This window comes from Tachyglossus aculeatus, chromosome X1 (assembly GCF_015852505.1).
Source record: "Tachyglossus aculeatus isolate mTacAcu1 chromosome X1, mTacAcu1.pri, whole genome shotgun sequence".
Lineage (NCBI taxonomy): Eukaryota > Metazoa > Chordata > Mammalia > Monotremata > Tachyglossidae > Tachyglossus > Tachyglossus aculeatus.
The window spans coordinates 21084936-21110056 of NC_052101.1; the positions used below are offsets into that span (position 1 = coordinate 21084936).

Here is a 25121-nt window from a genome sequence, read left to right on the forward strand (position 1 = left end):
GCCTACGTGATATTTTAATCTTTACATTTTTGTCATTCAGATGCTCAGATTTGGGGATTAAATGACAGGACGATCTGTTCGTGTCCATCAGGAGCCAAAGCAGATACTAATTGCACATTTTTAATCTTATGACTCATTTCATTGCATGGGAAGCTTAACTGGAAACTGCTCCCTCCTGAATTAAAGAGGGTTTCAGTGCTGATTGTATTATTTCCCACAGAGGGACTCCCCTTAACCTCAACAAGTTCTAGATTTAACATCATAATCTTCTCAGTTTCGCCTAAGACAATTACGTGGAGGGAAGGGTCACAGTATTATGGAAGAGACGGTGTTATCGGTGCACGTAAGTGATGTTTGGATGGGTTATGACCGAATGACAGAAATTATTCCTATAAAAATAAATTCACCTAGATTTGCCTTCAAAATAACAACGTGCAATTTTAACAAAGCAATAGTAAATGGTTTATAAAATGTAATTTTATTTTATGTTACTTTGCTGTTACATAGGGCATAACATTTTCACAAGGCTTTTTTGGGACTACAATCAATGATTAGCAACACGCAATAGTGGTCCAAACTCTCTAATTAACAATCACTGGACATACTCAACACCCTCACACGTGCACAAAATCTGCATGGAAAAGTACTAAGATTTTAGTATTGGACTTATGTACTTCAAATTATTTTTCCATTCTACTGTATTCAAGAATGACATGCGCCTTAAGTTTGCTAAAAAAAAAAAAAATACTGCTTGTATTCTGGGCTGGAACATGCTATTTTTAGTACATGATAAAGAGAATACCAGAACTACAAAGGCGGGAGTGTAAGTGAACTTTTATTGGGGAGGGAAGCTGTCGACTTAAAACAATGGCAGCTGAAGAGTGAATAAGAACGCTTCAGGTCGTCAGATATGCAGTGGCCTCCAAAATATAGTTTACAGAGGCATTTCAAATTTATGTTATACCCACTAGCAAACTTTTAGTATTTAACCAAATATTTCCAGATTCTGACCTAAAAAAGAATATACAAGATCATGTGGAAGTTGGGAAATCCCTGCAAAATTAGGAGGGACTGTGGAAATTAAAATCAACAACAACAGAAAAGGACGTAGAACTCTCTTCAGTTTCAATTTAACTACATTTCCATGTTTTTACTGTAATACAAAAGAAAAAACCAAAACGAAACAAAGAAACCCCAAAAAACCCAGTCACTTGCAGAACTGGTTCGGAATTTTTAAATACCAGATACACTTTTAGTCCGCTACATAAGTGTTTGGAAATTACTTATGCTTATATGAAATGAAGCTATTAATACTTTTCTACAGCAGTAACCGCACACCAGGAAGGCCAGGACAAACACAAATCAAGGAATGGAGTTTTCCCAAAGCTGCAGTGTGAAAAGACTATAAACTGTTGATTTCCATACACATGGATGGGTTTTCTTTGCTATAGGAAATCCAAGTGGAGCTATAAGGAATGGAGAGGTGTAAAAAGGTTTCTTGAGAGGGGAGGGAGGCTGATACCCTGTGGGCAAATTAGTTTTCTGCCCCTTCTGCAGCATCACATTCCTCGCCGGCACTGTCTGATGTCCATAACTGGAAAGACAAGAAGAGCCGCAACGGTTATTTCTAGGCATCTTCTCAATTCACATATTAAAGATCAACTGAGATTCAACGGAAGGACTTCAGAAATAATCCGCTTATAAAGATAATTCTGAAAACCTCCTAAAGAGCTTTATACTAAGCGCTTCCGGTGCTCTGCACACAGTAAACACTCAATAAATACGACAATGAATTCGATTTTAGAACTAAGCGTGCCTTCTTTTAAAAAGACTCTTAGACTCGATCACTACCAAAGTTTCCTTGGACAAGAGATTATATGTATGTATATATTTATGCTACTACATGACACTGCACCAGAAGCATTTTGTAAGTGAACAGGTGGTTTTCCAGAAGCAAGGATGACATATTTATAGGAGCCTTAGCTTATAAAAAGAGCAACTTACTGTTAGGTTGTCTCTAAGCAGCTGCATGATAAGGGTACTGTCTTTGTATGAATCTTCATTCAGTGTATCGAGTTCTGCGATGGCCTCATCAAAAGCCTAAAGAAATGCATGTATAATTTGTATGTAACAATCACTAAAATATATATATATTATATATATTCATATATATATATGAATCCCGACACCATGTGTTAATGAAATATCATTGCCTCCTTCACGTGGATCCGTTCCTTGTACCAGAGGTTATAATTCTGTCACACAATCTTTTTCCGCTACAGTAAACCTCAATTTTCTGGCTTAGATAAGCCAGAAAAGTGAAATGTAGTGGTGGTGGCGAGGCGGGGGAGAAAAAAGATAAAAGAAAAACCCTCTCACCCCTGCCACCCCTCCATTGGCAGCAGGAAGTGGTAGGAATAGGAGGAGGAATAGGAACTGTAGTAGTAGATAAAAGGATAAGTCCACGAACATGGATGGGGCAGACCCATATAAATGACTCGACTCTATGCACATATTTGGTGTTTTAACTGTCTGAAATGACCATTAGGAAGAGAGAATCAGGAGGTATTAAGAGATGAAATACCTATAATTTAATCTGATCACAATCTAAGAGGTCCACCATATGTCTCCAGTTTCAGACTGCTGAATTAATTAACTTACGGTTTTAGCCAGTGTGCAGGCAAGCTCTGGGTTGTTAAGGATCTCATAGTAAAATACAGAAAAGTTGAGAGCTAGCCCCAGGCGAATCGGATGTGTAGGCTGCATCTCTTTCTTGCTGATGTCAAATGCCTCTTGATAAGCGCCCTGTGAATTATCTATTGTTTCTGGTAAAAGAAAAAAAAACAGAAACATGTTGAAGCTACTTTTCCCCCAATCGAGACCAAAGATGTTGATGATCACATTTTTAACTTACTGGTTAAGTGTTTCTTTGCAGATTTCAACCAAATAAACTGTACTTTATTCATCAACCCTGTAGTAACCAAATATCTAGTGAATTCAATCTAGCGAATTCCTTGGGCAAAAAAAAGGAAACGTTACTTACCATCTCTTTCTGGCTACATCCCTAACAGCGGGTCATTTCAGTAAGCCAGGAAAGTTCAAAATTTCTGATGTTCACGTTGGGAAAATGAGTAGCCATCCCGAAAGTCCAGAGAGGAGGGACGGGAAGTCCGCGCACTGGGATAACGACCGCAGGGTTGCTAGACACATTCCCTGCTCACGAGATTACAGTCCAGAGGGACGGGCTCCTCTTACTTCTGTAATCCAAAAAGGGAGTTCTAGAAACAATTTTCAGTTACAAAGATAATGTGCTCTTTGGAGAGTAATCCAGAAACTTCCCTGACCACTGAGCTCACTACACACTAATGAACTTTCCAAAGGGAAGATGACAGAGCTGGTAGATGGGTGAACTGCCACATTCCTATGCTCCCCAATGTGGGTTCACTCATTCCAGGACCACAGGATTTATAAAGCAGGAGACCAAGACAACCCAGGGACCCAGGTTGCCAACCTGAAAATAGTCAATCTCCCTAAAAGGGAGAGGGGAATGACCACACAGATTAGGTAGACAAGCGATTGGGGAAGCAGCGTGGCTGAGTAGATACAGCCTGAGCCTGGGGGTCAGAAGGACCGGGGTCTAATCTCAGCTCTGCCACTTACCTGCTGTGTGACCCTGGGCAAGTCACTTCACTTCTCTGTGCCGCAGTCCCCTCATCTGTAAAATTAAGCCTGCGAGCCCCATGTGGGACAGACTTGATTTGCTTGCATCCAACCCAGTGCTTCTAATACAGGGCCTGGCACATAGTAAGTGCTTAACAAATTTCATTTAAAAAAAAAATTAAAATAAAAAACAAACCACACATCCCAGACCTTTCCCAAAACTGTCTCTGCCCCTTGCCCTTTGCGGACTTAAACGTTCAACTCATTTCACTCCTCTTCTCTCCTACCCTTCAAGTTTAAAACTAGGAAAAATGGAATTCCACAACGTATTTAATGCTCATATAGTACATCAAGCTGGAAAAACAGAAGCCAGTATAGATTCTGGTTATAAATGCTCACGTTCAGTGCTGTCTACTGTTTCTCTAAGGCAGAAGTTTCCAACAGGGCTCAGACACCCTTCCTCAACTTCTTTCAGGGCCTCGAGTGGCTGGGCAGTAAGTGTGTTCCTGCATCATCATCATCAACCGTATTTATTGAGTGCTGTGTGCAGAGCACTGTACTAAGCGCTTGGGAAGTACACGTTGGCAACATATGCAGTGTCCTCACATATGCATACGTGGTGTACCCACGGAGTGGTTGCTACCAAACCCCACCCTCCACAGGAACAATCATCCTGCACATTGGTGGGCAAGGGCTGCTGCTTATTTTTCTCATCTTCCAGAAGTGACCCCAAACCTCTTAGCTTGCACTCTTCTTTGCGTTCATCTATTTATGTGTACTCAATATTGACCGCTCGAGTTCTGAATATTTTACATTGGTTTCCCCTGCTACCATGTAAGCTTTCTGTGGGCTTGAAAATGGTCATTTCTTAACACTATACTTCCCAAGAGCCCAGTTCAGTGCCCACTGTCAAGTGGGGGCTCAAAAAAATACAACTACTACTACTACGTCTAAAGGGTTGATTCCAAATGTACTGTCATTTCTAATCCCGGCTCTGCCACTTGTCAGCTGTGTAACTCTGGGCAAGCCACTTCACTTCTCTGTGCCTCAGTTACCTCATCTGTAAAATAGGGATTAGGACTGTGATTAAGACTGTGAGTCCCACGTGGGACAACCTGATCACCTTGTATCCCCCCCCTCCAGCGCTTAGAACAGTACCTCACACATAGTAAGCGCTTAATGATAATAATAATAATAATGATAATAATAATAATAATGATGGCATTTGTTATTTCTTTTCCCAGGTAACGAGTGAGAAAACAAGAATGGGGCACCACCATATAAAACACAAGGCAAGCCATCTGTGAGCATTCCCTTCCCTTCCCATTCCCTTCTGAGCATTCCCAGACCTCCCATCCTGTGGTTCTGGGGGTATCACTGACCAAAGATGATTTGAGAAGTACCATTTACACCATATTGTCAGAGAGGCCTCCCGGCAGCTTCCTCTTCCCCAGCCGGGAGGGCGAGGGAGCAGCAGCAGCATCATGAAGCATTCCCAACTTCCAGAACATGGGAACGACAGTTCCTGAGGCAGTGACTGCTGGATCCAGAACGACGAGGAGCCAAAACTCCGCTCCACTAGCCCCAGTGCCTTATCCCCCTTCTTGTATATATCTTTGTCCTTCCTATTTTCTTTTTAGTCATTGCATCCTTCTGTCTGTCGCCTGTCCTCTTTCCCTTCTACATTCTTGAGATTGTGAGCTTCTTGAGAGCCAGGGGGGGTGTCTAACTTTCCCCACGACTTGGTACACTGTTCTGAAGACACTAAGCGCTTAGTACCATTACTTTGACTACTACCAATACACAAACATCACCTAGAAATTTATTTTGCCTTTCTACCATCAAACCATGCGGTAGTTATGTAATCTAACTGGCAGCACTTCTGGACGGATTTGGGGGTGTGGGGCAGGAAAGGCAGGAAGGAAAAAAGACCAGATCCCATGGCTTTCCAGCAGCTGTGAGGGCAGCAATGGCTGGAGGAAAGGGAAACAGAGTGAGGGGCTTAGTTTACCCTCAGCTAACTACCTGTGAGGTAGGAAGGAGAGACTATGCTCCTGATTTTACAGGTGAGGACGCAGGTTCGACGAGATTAAGAAATCCATCTAACATACCACAGACAATGGGACTAGAATCCAGTTCTCAACACTTTTAGTCTAATGTTCCTTTCCATTAGACCATATAACTCTCCTACAGAACGCCCGATCTCTAAAACTAATAATAATGATGGTATTTGTTAAATGCTTCCTATGTGCAGGGCACTGTTCTAAGTGCTGGGGGGATACAAGGTGATCAGACTGTCCCACATGGGGCTCACAGTCTTAATCCCCATTTTACAGATGAGGTCACTGAGGCACGGAGAAATTAAGTGACCTGCCCAAAAATCACACAGCAGACAAGTGGCGGAGCTGGGATTAGAACCCATAACCTCTAACTCCCAAGCCCGTGCTCTTCCCACAGAGCCACGCTGCTTCTCTAGAATTTCTCTTCTCTAGAAATTACGATTCTATATAATGTAATGGCTATGCATTTTGAAGAACTTCACATGATTTAATGAACAAATTAAGTGGTGATCAATGTTACTTTTAAACAGGTAAGAGCAAGAGTATCTTAAGAATCTGTAAGCAAAAAGCAGAGATTCAACTAATTTCAACTCAGCTGATCAGACTGAAGATTTTAAAATCCACTACATACAGTATAAAAGCTATGCTTAAGGTTTAAGACCTACACTTTAGGTATAATATTTACTGCTTTTCATATTGATAAAAACAAATTGATGAGCTTTCTTTTGAGAGGGCAGAGAGGAGAATAAGGAAAGATAAAGGAGCATATCAGTGATTTTCTAAGCGCTTAGTACAGTGCTCTGCACACAGTAAGCGCTCAATAAATACAACTGACTGATTGATTGATTTTCCAAACCAAGTATGCTTACGTTTTCGGTCATCTCCACATGCTACCTCAGCCAGGTACCGAAAGTAGTCTCCCTTCATCTTCAGGTAGAAGACCTTACTCTCTGGGTTAGTTGCATTCGCTATTAAAAACTTATCCAACAACTCCTGAAACAGAGAAACGAGAAACACAAAGAACCAGACGTTAATAAAAAAAATCACTTTAAACAGAGTAATAGCCCCGATTCACTCTGAACTGAGCTTTTAACTACAATGCTTCAGAGTTCAGCCCAATAAAATGATAATATACCATCCTGAATAGAACATAGGTTCTTCCTCTCCCGCTCCCCAAGTCTCAGTGGCAATGAATTGATTCCAAGAGCAGGGATGTTTATGCTATTAGTCGTGGTGAACTGTATCCACGACTAATGGATACAGTTAGTCCATTATTATGGAGGTCTTGGGGGTATGATTTTTTTAAATTGTACAAAGCTTGTCCCAAGCTCCATAGTCAACCAAGAAACCCACATTGGCTGCATTTAGCCCCCGGGCTAATTAGCCCCAGCAATCTGGCCTTGTCCTCTCCTGCTTCCCACACCACGTTGGGCTGAGGACAGAGCGGAAAAATTGAAAAGCTTGGGCCAAGCCAGAAGAGGTCTAGTCTTCGATTCCAGGATTCCAGCTGCACACGCAGAGAGTTGTTTTCACGCACCCTGTTCCTTGATCTAAGCCAACACACGTACCCATCAGGTCCCCTTCCCCAACTGTATTTACTGAGCACTTACTATGTGCAGAGTACTGTACTAAGCACTTGGGAGACTATAACAGAATTGATAGGCACATTCCCTGCCCATAAGCTTATAGTCTAGAGGATGGGAATAATAATAATAGTATTTATTAATCAATCAATCAGTCTAGAGGATGGGAATAATAATAATAGTATTTATCAATCAATCAATCATATTTATTGAGCGCTTACTGTGTGCAGAGCACTGTACTAAGCACTTGGGAGGTACAAGCTGGCAACATATAGAGACAGTCCCTACCCAACGGTGGGCTCACAGTCTAGAAGGGGGAGACAGAGAACAAAACCAAACATACTAACAAAATCAAATAGAATAGATATTTACAAGTAAAATAGAGTAATAAGTATGTACAAACATATATACATATATACAGGTGCTGTGGGGAAGGGAAGGAGGTAAGATGCGGGGGATGGAGAGGGGGGCGAGGGGGAGAGGAAGGAAGGGGCTCAGTCTGGGAAGGCCTCCTGGAGGAGATGAGCTCTCATTTATTTATTTATTTATTTATTTAGCGCTTTACTTATTAAGCGCTTACTATGCGCCAGGTACTGTACTAAGCACTGGGGTAGATACAAGCAAATCAAACTGGACACCGTTCCTGTCCCATGTGGGGCTCACGGTCGCAACCCCCATTTTTCAGATGAGAAAACTGAGGCACAGAGAAGTGAAGTGACTTGTCCAGGGCCATACAGCAAAGTGGTGGAGCCCGGATTAGAACCCACGACCTTCTGATTCCCAGGCCGGTGCTCTAGTCACTACGCCATTATTACAGTGTAGAGTTCGAGTTTACAGTCTAGATACGGTCTGTTTCCACTCCAGAAGTGAGTTCCAAGCCATTTCCAGTTTGGCACGGATTTGGGTCCTGGGTTGAGCAGGGCTTTACCAGTCTCTCTTCTGCCCTCAAACACAGTCAGTCGCGCAGAGGAGCAGACACACGAGCCCATCTCCAGACACATACACTCAGAGGAAGGCAGAGTGTGACTGGAGAGCACGGAACCAGAGGAGTGTGGTAAAGAACACCTGGAGAAAGTTGGGGACGGAGGGAATGGGAAACTGAAAATGAGAGAGAATGTTAAGATACTAGAATGTCTACCTAAAGTGATATTTTCGGCACATAAGGGCTGCAATGCAGAGGTCTGAGAATTCCAAATTTTGCTCTACAAAAAAATCAGCTCTGGCTCCAAGAATTTTTTATATTTACTGACTTTTGATTTTGCTCACTGAGAAAAGACGTGACATATTTCCTGTGATCTTATCTTGTAAGATGGGCGGTTTTCAAGACAACTCCTTTTATTTTTGTGTATTTTAGCTAGAGGGACTTAGATTCCAGGGATTCCCTCTTTACATTTCCTGCAGGAGAAGGGGGGGGGGGGGGGCGGGTTTCAAATTACAATGTGGCTGTTTCTTGTCTGCCCCTTCCCCCACAACCATAAAAGAAAAAGAAAAAAAAAAGAAAAAAAAAAGAAGAGGAGGCCTACATCAGGTTCTCCTAGAGACTGCTGATGAGCCAACTACCATTTTCAAGGAAGAGCAGAAGCTCCAGAGTTACCTAAGGGGCTCCGAGCAAAGTGAGAAAATGGAGGGATCAGTTTGGGAAGCAAGGAAACCTGTCTCTCACCCTCCAGCACCTGTGAAACCTTGGGGAAATTGCTATCGGTATTCTGAATTCTCCCTTTTCTCCCTCTTTGGTAAGTTGCTTAGAGAGATAATGATAATGCAGACCCTCTAAAGGAGGCCTGACTCTTGAGCAGGGGTGGGCAGTTATTTGGACCTGCAGACCACCGCTTTCCACTCCACCATTCCAGCTATTTAAACAATAGGAGCAGCAACAACCCTGCAGATGGAGATGATTTCTTTTAAGTGCAGTGGGAATTTTTCCCATCTGTTTCATATCAATTATGGAGGTCTTGGGGGTATGATTTTTTTAAATTGTACAATTTTTTTTAGTTCCCTAAGCAGGGGGAGAGCAATAAATGAATGCGATATTCCATTTGAAAAGCTATGTTGACAAAGAATTACATTCTTAATAAGGCTATATTAAGATTTCAATATAAGCTGTTCAATGAAGGCGATATAAAAACAGCAATAACAGTGGTGGTAAATGTCACCAACGGGCTGATATTATAGGGCTTACAACAAAAGAGCAAAGATGGCACTGGGCTACAACACTTCTATTGCTGTGTTATTTCTTTTCCTTCATTTTTTTCTACTAATTACTGAGATGGATCCAGGGGAAATATTCCTGCAGCTTATTTCTTAGAAAGTTCGAGGCAATCATCTCAGAGAAGCAGCATGGCTCAGTGGAAGGAGCCTGGGCTTTGGAGTCGGAGGTCATGGGTTCAAATCCCAGCTCTGTCAATGGTCAGCTGTGTGACTTTGGGCAAGTCACTTCACTTCTCTGTGCCTCAGTTACCTCATCTGTAAAATGGGGATTAAGACTGTGAGCCCCCCGTGGGACAACCTGATCACCTTGTAACCTCCCAAGCACTTAGAGCGGTGCTTTGCATATAGTAAGCGCTTAATAAATCCCATTATTATCATTAATACCTTATTTTTAGGCCAATTCGAAATGTCTCCCCCCAAAAAAACAAACAACAGATGACCCTAAAGTAACTTTCACCAAAATGGTCAGTTTTTACTAATATAATCAAATGCTTATAGAAGTGGCCTTAAAGGGTACAGATGCTAAGAAGTTTAAATAAAAAATGTTATGGTCTATCTTGTAATTACATGTCCATGACCACTCCAATTGCTGCATTATTCAGAACTCCTTTGGGAGCAGAATGAATATACTGTAGGTCAATTTATAAGAGATGACTTCCTTGACTGCTCACATTGGGTACACGTGTAGGCCAGGAGTTGTCATGATCCAACGGAAACTTTTACAACCCAAACAAAAACGCTGTGGCTTGGGCTAAAAACAAGCACTCAGGTATTGCCAACATTTTCTTTATCATACACACACGATTACACTACTTTGAGGAATTTTTACACCCTAAAATAAATTGGTAGTAAAATGATTTTTAAGAACACCGGTGATTACTGAAAAAAAAAGGATAGCAACCAAACTAAGCTATTCAAAAGAGGCAAACAGAAGTTTGGAAATCTGTTTCCAGAGAGTAATACTCGTATATTTCTGTTTGCGTGAGTTGTTTGCTTTTCCTTCTCCATTTTGCTTCTTCGAAGGCAGCGAACAGAACAGTGAATTGAAAATTTCCCGAGCATGCTGTCTAGCACTAATGGGGAAAAAAAAGTCTTGAATGTTCAGGATTTATTACTAATAATAAAAATAATAAAATATTCATTGAAACAACAAAAGAGATGGAAAACCAGGTTTATTTCTGAATAGGAGAGTTCCATAGTGCTTTTTCAGACTGGGAGCAGCTTGCATTTTCTGTTGCAAATCCCTATTTTCAAGGTTCTGGGTGGGGTCTAGGGAGACAAGAGAACCCACTGTCATCATTAAAAATCACCCCAGACCACTAAGGACAGCTGTACACAATTTCAGAGCAAATTGGCTAACACCAGACTATAATTTAAGTCAAGCATTACAATCATCCTTTTATGATTAATCTTGCCCGCAGTGTAAAGTTCATTGGTCAAATAAACACTTGGAAGAATTAAACCATAATTATTTCTTTCTCTTCATTTCACCATATATGGATCTAGTGGGGTTTTTTTTAATGGTATTTGTTAAAGACTTACTATTTGCCAGGCACTGTATTAAACGCTGGGTTAGATGCAAGTTAATCAGGTTGGAAATGGTCCACAGAGGGCTCAATCCCCATTTGACTGATGATGTAACTGAGGCACAGAAGTTAAGTGATTTGCCCAATGTCACAGCAGACAAGTGGCGAAGCTGGTATTAGAACCCAGGTCCTTGTGATTCCCAGGCCCCGTGCTCTAACCACTAGCCCACACTGCTTCTCTAGTCTGCTGCCAAAATTAAAAGCTTAACGGACATTTGCACAATATCTTCATTTTAATAACTGTGGGGTTTGCTAAGTACTTATATGCCAAGCACTGAGATAAATTTGGGGGCATGTAAAAGACAATCAGATTGGACACGGTCCCTGTCCCACATGGGGCTCCCAGTCGAGTCTTGGCTCATTGGTTACTTTCACTTATCAGTGACAATATTTAATACACAATCCAGAATTACAGAATTTCACAGGTAGTTTTTTGTTTGTTTTGTCTGCAATGTCTGTTTCTTCTGTGCCACAGAACCATTCCAGTGACAGAACAAGAAGTTCACCTCTTTCTTCCTCCTAAATCTCTAGGTTCCTCCTATTCCTCACCCTCTCCATTTACCATCTCAGAAGTTTTCTTTAAATCTATTCAGAAATGGGTAGTGGGGGGAAAAGAAAAAGCATAAAACTTAGGAGGGGTGAGGAAATGGGGAGAAGGCTATACAGTCTGTAGCTTCTATAAGCCAGTAGTGAGCGTAAAAGTAGGGGCTTAGTGACATCCTTGGCTGGTAGGGAAGGGGGAGCATGCTGGTAATGTATGTTACAATGCTTAATACCTGTCACCATGCTTTGCTGTGCCATTAAACTATGGCTTTGGCGGGCTCTAGCAATGTGAAACAGCTCTGTCAGTAAAATCCAAAATGTCAACTTTTACTATTAGTTTTATATGCTTAGTACAGTGCTCTGCACATAGTAAGCACTCAATAAATACGAATGATGATATGTCTATAATGTCTAATTTTAGAGTGCTAAGCTTTTTTAAAGTGACTCGGGCCATACTTCCATCCTGGAGTCTCAGCCAGCTATCATGGTTCTTTGATAGACGTCACTAGTTGCCTGAAGAAAAATGATAGTACAGAGTAATTCCTCTCAAACTGCATTCGCTAAAAGCAGTCAAAATTGCTACCTTAGTCAATAATAAATCAGTGGCTTCAACAGTGTACTGACATAATGACATACCAGTCAAAGACACTATGAAAGGCTACGTTTCATGCTGCTTCTACATATATTAAATGTAAAAAAAAGTTGAGGATTAACCTTGAAATTTTCTTGAACACGCTTGATAGAAATCAATTGGCAAATGACTCCTTGAATAAACCTTTGCAAACGACAAGGTTATTGCTTAATAGACACCATTCTACTTTTAACACAAAGACTTTGGCTCCTTTTCTTTCTCTTTCTGATTTCCAATTAGATCATTCTTATGCACTAAACAGTAAAGATAGCTGTTCTTCCCTTGGCCAAAGCCACTGGGTCTCAACAAACTTGAGGAGCCAAAGAAACTAGAAGAGAGAAGTAGGCTCCCAGGGAAGAAGGGGAAAAAAAGCCTTCATCATTGCATAATACAGGTAGCACAGAAACAAATTTGGTCCCTGGGAAGCATTTAACTGGTGAAGTTAATCTTCTCAGTAGAAAGCCCATTAGTTGGGCATGTAGCTTTATTCACATAACTGAAGCCTTATTAAGGTCGTATCTCCTCCAAGAAGCCTTCCCCGATTAAGCCCCTTCTCCCTTCTGCTTCATCTAGGCAATTAGATCTGTGCCTTGGGGCACTTGATATTCACCCCAAACTCAACCCCTGAGCACTTATGTGCATAGCTATAAATTAGATATTATAAATTAGTTATTTATATTAATACCTGTCTCCCTCTCAAGATGGTAAACTTGTTGTGGGCAGGGAACATTTCTACGAACTCTGTGTATTGTACACTCTGTGCATGCTTAATACAGATAATTTTTTAATGATATCTACTAAGCACTAGGGTAGATATGATGATAAACATAACTGGGTTTGGCTGCCTGAACACAGTTGTCTTCGCCCCAATTTTGCTTCATTATCCAAACCTTCTTTTTCTGATTATTCTAATTGATTTCATTCAGATGATCTTCTTGCTACTCTGACTCGGAACAATATGCTCCACTGCATTTAGAAAACTAAAAAGGAATACCACCGCCCCCAAAAGCTAGTACAACCATTTTCTTTTTAAATTATGAATGTTCCTATCTTGTAAGCCTTCTTGTCAGACTCTCCACATCTGATTATATGAAGCTTTTCTAACTGAGAAGCATCCTCCCCACAAAGAGCACAGGCTTGGGAGTCAGAGGTCATGGGTTCTAATTCCGGCTCTGCCACATGTCTGTTGTGTGGCCCTGGGCAAGTCACTTAACTTCTCTGAGCCTCAGTTACCTCATCTGTAAAATGGGGATTAAGACTGTGAGCCCCACGTGGGACCACCTGATCACCTTGTATCCCCCCCAGCGCAAAGAACAGCGCTTCGCACATAATAAGCGCTTAACAAATGCCATCATTATTAAATGAGCTTTCTCTAACAATGACAGCTGCAAACTCCTCCTCCCCAGGCCAACCCCATCAAAAATATACTGGGGGAGATGGTTGGGGAGAGAAATTCTCTGACAACCAGATGAAATGCATATGGAGCAAGAGCCATGTTGCTCCAAGCACTTGGTAAATTCTGCATATGGTCAATAAAATGCCACTGAATGATTGACAGCCAGAACCGAAAGTTTGGGCTGGGCACTGAGATGTGCCAAATCTCAGCCTGACAGAACCCAGCTTTATTCATTCACTCCGTCGTATCTGTTGAGTGCTTACTGTGTGCAGAGCACTGTACTAAGCGCTTGGGAAGTACAAGTCGGCAACATATAGACGGTCCCTAACCAACAACGGTCATGTGGGCTGAAGGCACTTCTCCTGTGTGAGTGAACTGCTTCCATTTAAGCCTAGAATCCTTTCATATTGTACTATTTCATGTTGTCTCCGTGATGTATACAGAGGGCAAGAATTAAATCTTAAATCTACAGAGCGAGAACCCACATATTCAGTGCCACCAAATCCTGACTGTTCAACCTTCATCGCTAAAATCTGCCCTTTTCTTCCCTACCCATACTGCTTCCACGCTAATCCACGCACTAATCCCGACTCGACTACTGCATCGGCCACCTCGCTGACCTCCCTGCCTCCTTTCATTCATTCATTCAATCGGATTTACTGAGCGCTTACTTTGTGCAGAGCACTGGACTAACCGCTTGGAAAGTACAATTTGGTCAAAGGTAGAGACAATCCGTACCCAACAACAGGCTCACAATCTAGAAGGGGGATTCAGACAACAAAACAAAACACTGTCTCTCCCCAATCCAATCCATACTTCAGTCTTCTGCCTTGATCATTTTTCTTAGAAAAAAAAAAGTCATTCAGTCCAACTCCCCAATCTTCAAGAACCTCTGGTGGTTGCCCGTCCACCTCTGCATGAAACAGAAACATCGGCTGTAAAATACTAAATCATCTTTCAATCATCTCGCCCCCTCCTACCTTACGTCTCTGATATCCTATTACAACAAAGTCTGCATACTGCGCTTCGAATGCCAACTGACTCGCTGTTCCTTGATCTCATCTCTCGCCGCCGAAGACCCCTCACCCTGCCTCTGACCTGGAACTCCGACGCCCTTCATATCTGACAGACCATAACTCTCCCCACCTTCAAAGCCTTATTAAAAGCATTTATGCTCTGACCCTCCCCAATTAAGTCCTCACTCCCTCGTCTCCCACTCCCTCCTGTGCTGCCCCTGAACTTGGCTTTGCATCCTTTGTCCTCTCCCTCAGCTTCACGGCAAGTACATAAGCCATAATTTACTTAGAATAATGTCTGTCTCCCCCTGTAAACTATACTGTGTAAGCTCCTTGTGAGCAGGTATTGTGCCTACCGACTCCATTATATTGTTCCCTCTCAAACGCTTAGCATAGTGCTCCGCACACAGTAAGCTAAACTCTCAATATATAGGATTGATTCCCCGAGGCAAGACTAAACCTGGTTTAAACACCACAAAAAACCAGTCATCATTGGTTAAAAAAGGGCTCTTTATACAATGTTGTGCTTTGAGTTTCTCAGACAGACCGAAACAGAGTTACTAAACAGCAAAGTACTCTACTGAAATGCTAAGATTTTCCTTTAAAGGGGCAATTTAATTCAGGACGAAGGAATACAAAAAGCATAACATTTGAATTTTGGTTATGTTGCAGGTGAAGAAATACCATCTAATCAACACATTACCAACTGAATTTATTCAGCACCTATCACGGGCAAAGCGCTACATGAAATGTTTGGGAAACATACAAAAGTAGCAAAAGCTATGATCCCTTATATCAAGGAGCATAATCAAATGCTATAGATGGCGACTGGAAGTTTGACTACTATGTGATCTATCTTGAAAAAAATCAAAGATCTTATAGTGCACAAAAAAGGGAGCTTCCAACTAGATAAAAAACTATCCAAAGAAAAAATGGGAGTGCTGGATTTGAATTCAAACCACTTATAAGTGTTCAGTAACATTACTTTTTAAAGCTCTCAGTTTCACTTTTGGCAGATCAGAACTGTAATTTACAGGAAACATTGCAATTCTTTCCAATTCTGATTTATATGGTATGATCACAAAGGGACTAACTGTATATTCAACTTTAATCTGAGGTACTTTCACTTTTCATTTGTCATTAGTAGGCTATTTAGTTCATTTGTTTTTTGAAAGTATATTCAACCAAGTCTCCTCTTTCCATTAGATGATGGGATTAACTTTGACTAACAACATCCTGGTGGCTTGGCTATTGTAGGTTAACTGGAGAATTGCTGAAAATAGCTTCCTATTAGACAAGGGTGGTGCTTTTTTTTTTACCCCCAATTGTTTGTCTTTAGCACAGCTGGATGATGATGATGATGGGGCTGAGTGATGATGATGGGGCTCACTTTAAGACTGTGTCCAACCTGATTATCTTGCATCTACCCCAGAGCTAAGAAAAGTGCCTGACACATAGTAAGCGCCTCACAAGTACCCTAATTATTATTACTATGGGGCTCAATAGATTTTGAGACCACAGAAATTGATTAGGGTGACAGTGGATTGTGCAGTACCACTATCACTAAATTTCATGACTCTCATGTCATGTTCTCTTTGGGGCCTGGAGTACAAATGAGGGAGTGGGTGGGCAGTGGGGGAGATGCAATGCAAAGTGCACTTCAAAAACAGAAGTGGCTCCACCAGTTATTATTATTATTTTGTGGATGAAGCACTTACTATGGGCCGAGCACTGTGATAGGTACAAGAACATCAACTAACACACCCATCGAGGAGTTGAAGTTACGGACTCTTTCGCCCACTAACCACTATTTCAAGGGTTCTGCTTGGTGACTCTACAATGGTGGTTTTCAGTGGCCACTAAAATACATTTGTTACCCTGCTGAATACAAATCATAATTACAAAAAGAACTCAAAATAAACTGAAAGCTCCTTGCAGTCAGGGATCACACTTTAACTGCACTTTCCCAAGTATCTAGCATCATATCTAGGACACTCAATGATATTTGAGTACTTATGTGCAGAAAACTGAAATACGCTCTTGGGGAAGACCCTATCCCTACCCATAAGGAACTTACAGTCTTTCACAACACTTGCCCCTGGTGTGTCAGGAGAGCTTCCCGAAAAAACTGAATCTGGTGGCGATACTGAGAGGTCACCAATTACAATCTAACCTCCACTGGGCTTTCTAGTTACTTCACTAAGGAATCCACACTCACTGATGAAGGTGAGCATGAAAACTAAATATACGAAAAATAATGTTCTCACTGACAGGTATTTTATTAGCCATTGTACTAATATTCAGCACTTGAAAAACACTGGACTCTAGAGGATAGCTCTATTAACGGCTTAGTAGGGCAGTCAAAAACAGGTCTACTCAGACTCTAGGTTCCCAAGTTCTACTTATTGCTAACCTCACAGGGGGTAATCAATTAATCAGGAACCTGAAGGGGGAAGAAAGGACAGTGCTGGAATCCCTGGCATCTGAGAGCTTGGGTTATCATCATCAATGGTATTTACTGAGCACTTACTATGTGCTAAGCACTTAGGAGTACAATAGAGTTGGTAGATGTGTTCCTGGCCCACAACAAGCTTACAGTCTAGAGCGGGAGATGGGCATTGATAATTCCTGTGAACTAAAACCGGGCTGAAATAAAAAGAATTGTGGTCAAAAACAATAATCTTTTTGCAAGTTTGAAACTTAGTAGCATGTGATGGCACCTTCTCTAAAAAACATCATAAAAATCAGGCTGCCCAATGCTTACTAGGGTCAACTTTCAGATATCTGAAATGGCTGGGTTTTAACCCATTTTGGAGAACTGAAAGCCTGAGTCCTATTTCCCACATCATCCTATCCACTAAACCCTTTCCCAGGAGCACAAAGTGAAATCAGGCCTCCTCTCCCTGTAGTCCAAACCTCCAAGTGAGGGGTGGGGAACGGACGGAAGGAGAGAGCTAAAAATAATGTCTCTTGCTTGACATTATAGTAATATAGAGTTACTGAAGGAGAAAGAGAAGCCCTCTGCATAAATTCTCCAGCCTGTCTAGAAGAAAATGTGGACGCCTCAAAGTGTAGCTTCTGCAGAGGATAAAGCAGAGTCCGTTTCAGGTTACATCAGGCATTGTACCTTCAAGAAAATTCTAAATACTCAAAAGACTTTTACCACTCGTCTCCATTTCTCCTTTATTGTTTTCTTCTAGTTTCACTCCCCTCCAATGCTAAATTTCTGCCTGCAATCCTGGGCTTGTGGAGTATGTAGACAAGGAAGGACCCCTGGGTTCTTCTCCAACAGGAGTAACACAGGAGGTTGAAAGAACCTGACTTTCAGGCGCATAAAAAGAACATAGGCTACCTTACAAATCTGAACTGTACAGGACCAAGGCTGAGGAACCTTATCTTATGGAACAGGGAGACAAGGAAACTGTCGTTTGCACGGTATATATATATATATTAATTCAATCGTGTATAGATATTTATGTAAATATATATCTATACACACACACACACAGTGGTTCAATACCAGGTTCTATTTTTAGAAATGAAGCCATCTTTTAGAGAATAGCATCCAGAAGCTGCTTTAAGGCAGTCGATTAAGTCCTGCAATGACTCCAGCTATTGCAAAGGAAAGGACAGCTGATAAGCTGGTGAGGAAATAAGCACGTTTCCCTTAAAAGGAAGAAAAAACATGCACAGGAAGTCGCAATCTTGGTTTAGTCATGAGTAATCTTACACTGGACAGACATCCTGATGCCTGGCAGAGAGGATGTTGCAGCAATTAAAAATAGGTTAACATTGCTTTACTAGCTCGGTGTATGGGTCGAGTTTCAATGTTTTCCAGAAAGGCCATTATACAACTGGCAAATAGCACACACTACTAGTAGGGTTATATGTCAAATGTGTACACGTATCGCAGAAGATAAAGCAGAGCAATTGGCGCTAGTCAGACTTCTCTATTTATTATGATTATTTATTTATTTATTTTACTTGTACATATCTATTCTATTTATTTTGTTAGTATGTTTGGTTTTGTTCTCTGTCTCCCCCTTCTAGATTGTGAGCCCACTGTTGGGTAGGGACTGTCTCTATATGTTGCCGACTTGTGCTTCCCAAGCGCTTGGTACAGTGCTCTGCACACAGTAAGCGCTCAATAAATACGATTGATTGACTCTCTGAAGACCTGACCAGAAGAAAGTCCTAAGGCTGAAAAGGCCTGGAAAGTCCAAGTCTGGGCTACGTTAAAATCCCTTCCTGAAGGGTGAAAGTCAGCTTTGGTAGAGAAGGGGTGCAGTGGTGGTAAAGTATGCGGGTGCCACGTCGAAATACTTTCTCCACTACTGACGATCACACAGCTGCGGAGGTTTGGCCAAACAACTGGAAGTGATAAACTAGAAGTAGGAGTATCTGATGATGCTTCTGACTCAACTGTGCTCCTTGAGTCCTCGGCACTTAAAAAAAAGGAGGACGGAAAAAGTGAGGGAGCAGAAGCCTAAATAACTCTTGCACTAGGAAACACCAGGGAACTGTAAACAAATCAACACGGCAGTGATGGATGAAGAACATGCGAGTGGCACTGGAGCAGCCAAGGAGCTCAACCATTCTCAAACTTCTGTTTTGTCACCAGTACAGTTAAGCGCCCAATCATTAGGGTGCTGCCTGTTTTTCAATTAGCTAAGCCACACACCCCAAGAGTCAGGGAATTAATGGGCTAGCTGCCGCTAAGGCTGTTTGGATTCTCTCATGGCCATTAATAAACAGTAGAGGTTTAATCCGTGTTTCCAATACCCCACAGTACGATCACACCAGAAACAGGCACACTCTTTGCTGAGGTGCCTCAGAGAAAGGAAACTCCATCCCCGATACCATGTGCTATCACACTAGGGAAGTCCATTCATAATCTGTTGCTCGCTGCCAGTCCATGCCAGCTCCCAGCTGTTTTTCTAGTCCCCGTGTCCTGTACTCAGCTCCGCCCTCCTTTATTCGTTCATTCAATCGTATTTATTGAGCGCTTACTGTGCGCAGAGCACTGTACTAAGTGCTTGGGAATGCTCCATCGCCCTGCTAGTTTTAATCCGGACATCTGGCACCGCTGCCAGACCCCCCTGCCCCAACCAAAAGTCACCCAGAAGTAAAGCCAATCCAGCACTTTCCCACCTCATCTCAGGGCCAAGTAATAATAATAATGATGGTATTTGTTAAGCGCTTACTATGTGTCAAGCACTGTTCTAAGCGCTGGGGGAGATACAAGGTCATCAGGTTGTACCACCGGGGGCTCACAGTCTTCAGCCCCATTTTCCAGATGAGGTCACTGAGGCACAGAGAAGTAAAGTGACTTGCCCAAAGTCACACAGCTGATAAGTGGCAGAGCCAGGATTAAGTTTTGTTTTGTTGCATGGTCTCCCCCTTCTAGACTGAGCCCGTTGTTGGGTGGGAATTGTCTCTATATGCTGCCGACTTGTACTTCCCAAGCGCTTAGTACACTGCTCTGCACACATTAAGTGCCACCTGTCTACATGTTTAGTGAAAGTACAACATAATATAACAGACACATTCCCTGCCCATAATGAGTTTATAGTCTTTGGTGGGGGAACAGACATGCATACAAATTTAAAGTACAGATTGAGGATGACTAAGTTTTATATTTTCCAACAGAGGCACTATGGCAGTCTTACCTGCTGGTGACATCACTGCTATATCCCTTATGGGCTGAGAATTAATAGGCCAGAAATCTCCAATTTAAATTAAAATTGCTCTGAATTTTTTTTGAAATCCCGAGAAGTTTCTTTCCAAATAATAAAAAAAAAGTGGATACAGAAACCACCCAGGCCTCTGGCCCGCTTTGTTCATCTTTCCTGTCCGTTTGCAAGACACATTACACGAAACCGCACTTTTGAGTTCCACAGGAAGTAACCCTCTAGCCTGTGAAGAAAGAATTTTCAAAGCCTGGCATCTGAAATGGGATTTTCTAACGAAAAGACACGTTTTCCACTGCTGCCTTGCCTCTGTGGCCTTACCTTTTGTTTTACACCGGCTGGTTTCTGGCAAGAAAACACAACTCTTGCGAAATGAGGTCTTCGGGAAGCACTGGCTTGCCCGGGACCAAAGGACACCTGCACCCAAGGGGTTGGGGTAGGGCGAGGCCCGCAATCTGGGGTTCCCATGACCCACCCCTGGGTTCAGGGATGGGAGGTCACCTGAACTACGTGGGCGGTTTTCAGCAAAGGTCACGCTGACTTTTTGGATATACAATCCATGTCTAAGGTCGAGTTCGAGGCTGCCCATAATCAGTCGATCATGCAGAATGCCCAGAGTTCCCAACCACACCCGGGAGGATGGGGACCGTTCATTTCAAGACTAAGTGCTGACTGGAAAAAAAAAAAAAGGACTTGATTGGGGTTTCCAAAAGCCCAGCCCAGCTGTAGGAATGCGGAGTTATCCTCCACTGAGGTCTGGCCTCTTTTCTGGGTGGCGATGGGGGTGAGCGTGGGCCGTTAGTTCTTCCTGGGGGCTGCGGAGACTTGTAGTGCCGGCTCATATACTGACACCATTCGTTCACAAATGCTTAGAGGCCACCCCACTGGTCACGGGTCACTGCCCTGACAGGGCCCTTTAACAAGGTTGGGGCTGAGGTCTATGATTCAAGTCTGACCCAAATGTAGCTCGAGGAATAGTTATGACGGGACCAGAGCGTGGATCAGCACGGGTCAGCTGCAGGGGTCGACCAGGAGTTGACACTTGTCCGAAGAGGCGTTTTGGGGTTCGCTTCCCAAAAGGGGTGTTCCTGCTTTACAGGAATCCATGAAGCCCACACCCTCAAAACAGAAAGGGGGAGTACAGGGAGGGGAAAGAGTGTTCTCACCATAAACCCTCCTCACAGTACAGGGACTCAATATACTAGACCAACCAGCATGGATAACTGAAAAATGACCTCATATTTCAAATTCCAAACTAGGGAAGGAGTTATGGCCAACTGAAGCTTTTTATAGTCAACACCCACTGAAGTTTTAACAATCCTTTTAGAAGTCTGATTTGGTCCAAAGAACGGAACTTTGGAAGGGTGAATTTAAATAATTTCATAGACTTGAGAAGCCAAAATGAATGGGATGCTTCTAAAGATGTCTCTCTAAATAAATGTAGGCTTACTGTGGGCAGGGAATGTGTCTGTTATATTCTCTCAAGCGCTTAATGCAGTGCTTTGCACACAGTAAATGCTCAATAAATACAAACCAATGAATGTTTCTTCAGAAGCCCCTCTAGTGATTTGTAAGCAAAATGTCCTACATCATTTATTGAGCACCTACTGTGTGCAGAGCACTGTTCTAAGCACTTAGGAGAGTACAATGTAACAGCTGGCAGACATTCCCTGCCCATAACAAATTTACAGTCTAGAGGACAGAGACAGGACTTGGTAATACTGCTGTCATTAAAAAAAATATCAGTGATTTCACTTTTTATAACCGTTTCTTGGATTAATTTACAGTAATTACTGATAACTACTTCAGGAGCAGAAAATAGACAGGCTGAACTGTATTCACAACCTAGTTATTGCTGTTTTGATAAAAGCCTGATGCTTTCAAGCTATACTTTGTACAGATTTATTACTCTATTTTACTTGTACATTTTTACTATTCTATTTATTTCATTAATGATGTGCATCTAGCTTTATCTCTGTTTATTCTGATGACTTGACACCTGTCCACATGTTTTGCTGTCCCTCTCCCCCTTCTAGACTGTGAGCCCGTTGTTGGGAAGGGACCATCTCTGTATGTTGCCAACTTGTACTTCCCAAGCACTTAGTACAGTGCTCTGCACACAGTAAGCGCTCAATAAATACGACTGAATGAATGAATATACTTAGTGATTAAAAGTTCTTAGTTTGCATTACAATGCTGAACTGAATAACAGACTGAAAGCCTAACCCATCTTTAGCTTCAAATATATTGACATTAACATACTTGAGCCCCAAACCTGATAAGTTGGTTATCAGGGTCAATATGAAAAAAGTAAATCCAATAAAGGCCAAAAGGTTGGTGGTAGCCTACTTTCCTCAAAGAGAGACGAAGGAGTCCTCAAATGTTGGGGTGAAGGACCTTATTTGAAAAGCACCTATTCTCCTCTCACCCCACCTATTACAGCAAAGCCTTAAATAATGATTTAATTGATTCCTGAAACATGCCATATTGGCTTTTGAAATTGCTTCTTCTAAATCATCATCATCATCAATCATATTTATTGAGCACTTACTGTGTGCAGAGCACTGTACTAAGCGCTTGGGAAGTACAAGTTGGCAACACATAGAGACAGTCCCTACCCAGCAGTGGGCTCACAGTCTAAAAGGGGGAGACAGAGAACAAAACCAAAGATACTAACAAAATAAAATAAATAGAATAGATATGTACAAGTAAAATAAATAGAGTAATAAATATGTACAAACATATATACATATATACAGGTGCTGTGGGGAAGGGAAGGAGGTAAGATGGGGGGGATGGAGACGGGGATGAGGGGGAGAGGAATCACCAAATTGTTAGAAAAATAAGAGGCTAGTTTCTAGAGTTTGGGCCCCCCACCCTTTTTTAAACACACACACACACAAAGTTGTTCTGCACTTACTTTCAGAATTTAAATACAAGAGAAGTTTTCTATGGAGGAGGAAAAAAAAGCTTAGTGCTTGCTGCATAACAATGAAATTATACAGAAGATCATTTGAACCCTTAAACCTGGGGGATTTCAGCAGACAGTGAGCACAGCTTCCCCAGACAGTCATTTCTACCTCAAGGCAAATTTGAAAAGGTTATTCTGGGCAACTGAAACAAGAGATTCTAATTCTTCACCACCAGGGTAATAGACACTAGAGCCTACCAAGGAAACCCTATGAAATCTCCCTTTTAATAAAAGAACAGAAAACCCACTGCCTTGGATGGCTTAGTATTCATTCACCAGAGTTGGGGGTGAGGAGGCAGGACCACATAATCACTTTATTGTTTGATGATCCCAGAGGATGCTGTCTGCCATGGTTTCCTGACCACTTTGGTCACTGTCAGCCCAATACTTGGCATCTCTCTCAACCAATGAATGGTATCTGAATGCTTACTTTGGGTATAGCACTGTACAAAGCGCTTCGGAGAGTACATGACTGCTACTCTCTAGGTGCTTACAGTCTAATCTGCATTGGGCTAGTGCCTTCAGCATTCTCCCTAGACTCTAAGCTCGTTGTGGGCAGGGAATGCATTTATTGTTATAGTGCACTCTCCAAAGCGCTTAGTATGGCACTCTGACCGCAGTAAGTGCTCAATAAATTGGATCGACTGTGACCAACAATCAGATAGCCCTTCAACACTAATCAATTCCTCTTCCTTTTTATTTCCTTGGGTTTTGAGACTTCTACACCTGCGCCAGCTTGACTACTGAAAGGCGACCTCCTATTAAAACTTGAATGCAATTGCTGGAAAAGGTGGCTGGTTGTATATTCAAGACAAGAGGCATCCCAAAAAGAAATATGGCCCTGTCACACTTCTCTGTTGTGTCAGCCACCACATCTCTGAGGATTCAGCACCGACCTGAATCTCTCTCAAAAATACAAGGTAACTCTACTCACCCAACACGGCTGCCTTTTGTGAATTATTCATCCACTTCCCGAGGCCCACCATCTGAGTGACGCTGAACACATTATAATTATCCCCAAAGCTCCAGATATTAAATCATTTACTTTGAAAGCCGCAAAACTCAAACTGTGTTTAATTATTGGAGCCTGTTTCCCCCTCCACAAAGATTCCAAAAGGAAAAATATGTACACATACGCACACAAAAAATTTTACAGGACTCATTTACTCAAATTACCACCGCCAATCAGAATTGGCTCCAGTCAAAAGGGAGGCTGGAAATGATGCAGAACCCAAAAGAGATATGGAGTTTATCCCAGTTTGATCTGGGGACTGTCCACTTTTGGATAACCTCTTGTTAATAATGAGAGACAGAGTGGGCAGGGAATGTGTCTTTTTATATAAGATGGTATTTTTAAAAAGCTTACTATGTGCCAGGCATTGTACTAAGCGCTGGGTAGGTATAAGCTAAACGGGTTGGACAATCCATGTCCCACATGGGGCTCACAATATTAATCCCCATTTTACAGGTAAGTTAACTGAGGCCTAGGGTAGTGAAGTGACTGATCCAAGGTCACAGAGCAGACGAGTGGCAGAGCTGGGATAAGAACCTAGGTCCTCTGACATCCAGGCCCAAATTCTAACCACTAGACTATGCTGCTTCTCATTATGGTCATGTTGTACTCTACCAAACATTTAGTACAGTCCACTACACACAGTAAGCGCTCAATATATACAACTGACAATCTGATTACGCTCTCCACAAGTAGCCATTAAACCACAACTCTAGAGTGGAGGTGTCACAGACCCTGATGCCAATGTCATGAACACGGTCTACG

General features: G+C 42.1%; 1 protein-coding gene across 1 annotated transcript in view; it reads right to left on the bottom strand.

Moving 5' to 3' along the window:
* Nucleotides 1-459: 459 nt before the first annotated feature.
* Nucleotides 460-25121, bottom strand: part of YWHAQ (tyrosine 3-monooxygenase/tryptophan 5-monooxygenase activation protein theta) — a 31819-nt gene continuing 7157 nt past the window's right edge. The window contains exons 2-5 of the mRNA XM_038772753.1: nucleotides 6590-6713; nucleotides 2662-2825; nucleotides 2005-2100; nucleotides 460-1594 (exon numbers count right to left, since the gene is read on the bottom strand). Coding sequence (XP_038628681.1) covers nucleotides 1535-1594; nucleotides 2005-2100; nucleotides 2662-2825; nucleotides 6590-6713 — 444 coding nt within the window. The 3' untranslated portion in view covers nucleotides 460-1534. The remainder of the gene's footprint in view (nucleotides 1595-2004; nucleotides 2101-2661; nucleotides 2826-6589; nucleotides 6714-25121) is intronic.